This window comes from Lotus japonicus, chromosome 3 (genome assembly GCF_012489685.1).
Source record: "Lotus japonicus ecotype B-129 chromosome 3, LjGifu_v1.2".
Taxonomy (NCBI): Eukaryota; Viridiplantae; Streptophyta; class Magnoliopsida; order Fabales; family Fabaceae; genus Lotus; species Lotus japonicus.
This window is the reverse complement of record NC_080043.1, coordinates 22,980,543-22,986,542: the sequence shown is the minus strand read 5'-3', so window position 1 is coordinate 22,986,542 and position 6,000 is coordinate 22,980,543. Positions and strand designations below refer to the sequence as shown.

At 32.4% G+C, this 6,000-nt stretch overlaps 1 protein-coding gene across 1 annotated transcript; it reads left to right on the top strand.

The window, feature by feature from the left end:
* The first annotated feature begins 3,526 nt into the window (after positions 1 to 3,526).
* On the top strand, positions 3,527 to 5,934 carry LOC130742700 (kinesin-like protein KIN-7H). Its single transcript, XM_057594802.1, has 3 exons — positions 3,527 to 3,985; positions 4,139 to 4,394; positions 5,698 to 5,934. The coding sequence occupies exons 1-3, from the start codon at positions 3,777 to 3,779 to the stop codon at positions 5,731 to 5,733; spliced, it is 501 nt and encodes a 166-aa protein (XP_057450785.1). The 5' UTR covers positions 3,527 to 3,776; the 3' UTR covers positions 5,734 to 5,934.
* Positions 5,935 to 6,000: the final 66 nt, after the last annotated feature.

The window sequence follows — 6,000 nt, the reverse complement described above, 5'->3', positions numbered from 1 at the left end:
CATGCTTGTAGTTATCTTAGATTTAAGCATCATTCTCTCACACTTAATTTTTCAAAATAAAATAAAAAGAAATAGAGATGGAGTACTGAATTCAATAAATTATTGTAGGGTCTAATAGCTGAAATATGAATAAATTATACTAGTACTAGTAATAAATGGTTTTAATTTATTGGGGTTGCTGGAATTTGGAGAGTGAAATGATTGATTATCGTGGGAAGTGTCAGAACTTGAAAATTGTTTGTTTTGGGAAGTAGTGTTGGAGTCAGTGGTCTAGTCACGGGTATGGTGGTACTATGGTATTTGTAAGGGTGTCAGAAGAATCAAACGCAAAGAGATGAAGAGAATCCAACTGTGCGATTGGGAATGGGAAGGAAGTACGCACTTTTTTTTTTTTATAAGCAATATGAACTATATTGAAGCGAAGCACAAGGGGTACTTTGACCCAACACAAAAAGGAAGAGAATAATTCTCTCCGGTTAATTAAAATGGGAGGTTTTGGGCTCTTGGCTTTGTTTAAAAATAATTGCTCGGGCCTTCTCTCAAATTTATCTCCCGTTCATTATACCCAAAAAATTAAAAAATTTAGTACCCTTTTACTAAATTATATTTTGTGAATTAATTAGATAAAAATAATTGAATATTTTTACCCATTTTCCCACGAGTATAATTTATTACTATGTCACATAGTATAAATAATTACATTATTTTAATTTAAATTAAATTTTATTTTTGGATGTGAAGAAAAATAAATGAGCGTTTATGTAAAAAAAAATTAGATAGACATTGCACAAACATAAGTGTACATAACAACCTTAATTTTAGTTGAACTCTTTCAATACATATTACTTTTATTGTTTTGTTAAAATTAATTTTTTATTATATATTCATTCTCTTTATTAACTAGTGTTGTGATGCATGCATTGCATAAATGTTTTTGTGTTTTTTTACTTGGTTAAAATTGTGTGAAGTATTTGTTCTATTTGGTTATAATTGTGTGAACAATGATATTTTTATGAATAAATCAACATGATATTAATATGAATATAAGTAATAAAAGTTGATGTTTATAAATGCAAACAAACAAAATTTATCAAAGAACTAGTTGAAGATCGAGAATAGAGTTTAAAATTATTTTGCGTATTTAAAGATAAATTTAAAAAATAAAATTTATCATAATTATTGTTTTTAATTTTTTCAATTTTTTATGATATATATTTTATATTAAAACTTGAGTTATAATTATATATTTATTATAATTATTATAATTTTAGTTTTCTTTTTAAAATTATTATTGTAATTTTTCTTACTACTATTAATCTGAAATAAATATAAAATAAAGTAAATTAGTTTTTTTGTTTATTGATAGCAACATAAGTTTAAGGGGTTGGTCTTATCTCGTTTTCTCTTTTTTTTCCTTACCTTCTTGTTGAGGAACCAATAATCCTTTGTTTGGATAGAAGACTAGAAATGAGAAGAAGAATTATAATAGAAAATTATTTAAGAGGAAAGAATATGAAGGAAAAATAAGTGATTTTGAAGAAGTTTGTATTAAGAAAAAAAAGAATAGAGAATGAAAGGAAAAATGAGAGTAATATTTTTATTATTACTATTTTACCTTTTATAAATAAATTCTTATAAATAATGTGAATCTCACGTTTTAAATATATATATATATATGTATGTTAAATTTTAAAGTAATTTTTTTACATCAAAAGAAAAAATTTAGTAAAAAATTATTTCCAAAGTTTCTATTTTATGTTCCAAATGGTTAAAATATACAAATTTTATTACAACTGAAATTTTAAAAATTATTATTATTGAAAATTAATTATAAGTATATTTTTTATTTTTCAAATTGTTATTAAAATATCTTTAAATTGTTATTATAATAAGTTTATATTATAATTGTAATTGTATATGATAACATAAAGCACATAGTTGGTTTATGTTATACCTGATAGACCCTGGGAAGACCAGTTTCCTTCCCGGACATTCAGAAGCGTGCCGAGACCCTAAGGTTTTGGTTGTTGCAAAATTGTATAGAGTTATCATAATGGAACAAGAATTTTGAATTGTGTGCTCCACAAGCTCGTAGTAAATTGAACATATTTCATTGAAGTTTATATTGAGGATCAATAATACTGCGATAGTATTTGTTTTTGATAATCAGTTTTTTAAATAAATATAGGTTTAAGGGAACACAAAAACATAAAGAATTGTTTTTTGTTGTCTTGTTCAATAAGATCTTGGAAATAGAGTGTGAGTCTCTTGTTTTAGGGTGAGTGGTCTGACACTCCATACTTAGGCAATTAATTTGTATGTTATTTGACCTTAAAATATTGATTTATTTTGCATGGATGTTCTCTCCAGTTTTAGTCCCATCAACCTCATTTGCCTTTGTCAGTGCTGATATGAAACATAAACATAATTATATTTATTACGATATTGGACCAATGTCATTCGGGAATCAAAATTATCTCTGAACTACCCACTAAACCATATGTTTAACTATTTTTCTGGAAAATTCAACAAAGAGAATCACCATAAACGAAATCAAGTTCCACAACCCATGGTTTCTAAACAGGTTTCCTAAACAAGTTACAGAAAAGTCTAAAACTCATCCTCAATTCAAAGCATGAAGAAATCAAGCTTATTGTCAACAAGATCAAAACCAACTTCATTTCAATTGGGGCGTTTATTCTGGGTTAAAAAGTTTTAGCTAAATGTGTTTGTATCTTTTTCTCTTCACATCTTTATTTTTATTTCAATATTAGTTGTTAACTAAAAATTTCCGCATTTCCTTTTTGTTTGCCCTATGAAACGAATGTCGTAAAAACTGTTACTATTGATGTGGAACATGGCAAGATCTGTGAGAAGACCTAGCTCCTCCGACAATACTACATCATGTCATTGTGGTTGAGGTTAATGTATGTGATGGAACGGATCTTGGGATTATTCAGCAGCGCTCGAGTATAAGAACACCTCTATAGTTACAAACATTAGGACACTTACTTATACTCTCAATTTTTTTATAACAATCAAATGTTTATACAACTATGTGATTTCTTCACCATGTTGAACCTATATGTAATTATTAAAGTTAAATGATGAGATTTGAAACATGTTTCACACGGGTCTGCATCTTAGAAGCAAATTTTCCAAAAACATTTGTCCTAATGTCATAGAAGTTAACAAATAGAGCATATCCAATGTCATTTACATTGATGTATAGTATTTCAAGAAAAAATATTGATATATAGCATGTACTAAAATGAAAGCATAATATGAATAAGAATTAGGTGCCTGCTGTGGTGCCTCCTCCCAGATGCAGGTATGGTACCTCTGCCTAGTTGGACCAGTAGCAACAAAACATGTATTTAATGAGGTGTCTTTTCCATTTATCCTGAAATGATTTTTAAATAATATTGTTTTAGAAAAAAAGTTTATATATTTGCTTACTGGTCCCTAACTAAATCAGTTACCACGGTAAAAATAATTTTTTAACATCCCTTCTATTCAAGTGATATGACAATTGTTCTTCTCCTCTCAATCGTCTCTGCAACTTCGTCTTCTCCTCTCTCGTCTGGAACTTCTCCCTCACCAACATTCGCACCTTTTTCTCAAAGCCACCCACTTCCTCTTTCAACCCTAAATCCTCTTTCCCCTCACCATGTCACCGAACAACCCCACTCAGGCGCGTCCTCACCGCCGCACCAAAACAATCCAAAAATGCAAACTTTGAGTCTGAATCTCTGAAACCCAGAATCACTTTTCAAATGTCTTCGCCCCAGACGCCGGCCACGGCCATGAAAGGCGCGGAAACTGATGCCATGGGGCTGTTGTTGAGCGAGATGATCGTGTTCTTGGAGAGCGGCATCAATGACTTTGTGGCTGATGCTATCATGAATCAATTGCTGCTCTTGGATGCTCAAGACCCCTCTAAAGATATCAAGCTTTTCATTAATTCCCCTGGTGGCTCTCTCAGGTGAGAAAAGATTGATTTTTTTTTCTTCTGTAGCTCTTGGTTACCCACAATTTATGTCTTAGAATGGGATTAGGGTTTATGATAATGGTGGAAAATGTATCTGATAACGGTTATTGGAAAGACACAAATCAAGGAGGCTATGTGTAATGCTAGGACTGCAATTATCTACACCATGAGCCCTGCACAGAGCCATGTTGAGCAATCCAGAAACACCCTCTTATTTGCAAGTTGTGCTAAAGAAGTGGCAACTAATGCACAAGTGAATGTGGTGATGTCTGATAAAGCACTAGTCAAGCAATTGCAGAAAGAGTTGGCTAGAATGGAAAGTGAATTGAGAAATTCGGGGTCTGCCCGCCCTACATCTGATTCTGCAGCATTGTTGAGAGAAAAGGACCTCCAAATTGAGATGGTAATAATAAAACTTTTGAAACTAAATTCATAATTTTGTATGTTCTAATATAAGTTATAGTATACCTGTGCCATCAGCCATGTGTTTAGTATCTGTTTGTATTGGATTGTTGATTCTACTATTTGTTATTGGTTCTTCAATGTTATTCTGTACACATCTAATCACATATCATCTGAACCGCTGCATCATTGGTTAGCTAGTTTTTCCACACATACTTTTATATTGAGTTGTCCTACTCTCTATATGAGGCTTCCACCTTATCTAATGTTGTTTCTTCGAATATTTCCACTTGTGCCGCAAAATGTTTTTTAGTTATAAAACTTGGGATCATTTGGTTTGTAGCACTCCCTTTATACTCGTGTTTGCTTTGAAACCCTCGGTAATCCATCAATATATTTGCACAAGCTTGAGCTGAACACACACAAATATGAGGATTTATGTAGTGAGGGCTAGTTTTACATGAGTGAGAGGATTCTCTGAGGGCTAGTTTTCCTCTCTGAGGGTTTATGTTCTTGCCACACAGACTCGTAACCGTAACAGAGTAGCAGGTTATGGGTATAGCAAGAAATAGATAGCCCATGAAGCCTTTACTAATTTAATTTTGTCCTTGATTGGTTTCGTTATTTTCCACTTAATTTATAGCATTTACTTGCAAGTTGCAGTTTTCATTTTTATCTCAGCTCGCTACTTCAAGGGATTTATTCATGTTTCTCTGGTAGAAAATGAATAAGTTTTTCACCTTCTTTATTGCAAAGCTTTCAATCTGATGGATAGTCAATGTATTACTAGCAGATGGGTATCCAGGTATTGGTGTTAGTAATTTGGGCTTATTTCACCTCTTTTGGGTTGTCACACGAGATGTTTGGTGACATTCCTGAGAGAGGGGGAGAAAAGTTTAGATCATTTACTTTTCTCCTGCAGGTTCGTATGGAACATCTGGATGAAGTATTATAACTGGATTGGCGTCCAAACTGTTCTGTCCCAAGACTGTAAAATGCATTTTAATCATTATTGTGCTGAGGTTGGATCAAAGAAGAAGATGGGATGGTTATTAGTTTGGTGCACTTGTGTTTGGTCTCCATGGCTAATGAGAAATGAAGTGTTGTTTAAGTCTGCAGGTGTTCATGCTGATAAAATATTTGATCTAATAAAATTCAGGTCTTGTATGGATGGTATAGCTTGAAAGATGATGGAATGTTGTTGCTTTAGGGGCTTTTCTCATAGTGGGGGCTGGTTTAGATGTTGTTGACATATTGCTGGAGATGTTATATATTTGCTATTATATATGTTCTTGCTGCTGCAGTGGTTCATAAGGCCTCCAAGTGGGGTATTTGAATGAGGGCGCAACAATTTGGCCAGCAGGCAAGAGAAGGTGCATTTACTGGGCGCATGAAGTGGAGGGGCCAAGTTGTATTTCTGATATGTAGATAATCCCCTGTTGATTTGTATTTCTAATAAGAAGTCAGCACCAACCATGTAAATTGTAAATTTGTCTTTGCGCTACTCGTGGCGGTTACAAACTGCTAGAGAGTAAACTCCAAACCGCCAATAAAACATAATTTCAAATAAAATCTTGTTCCTACAAAGGAGAAAAAATAATTTAGTT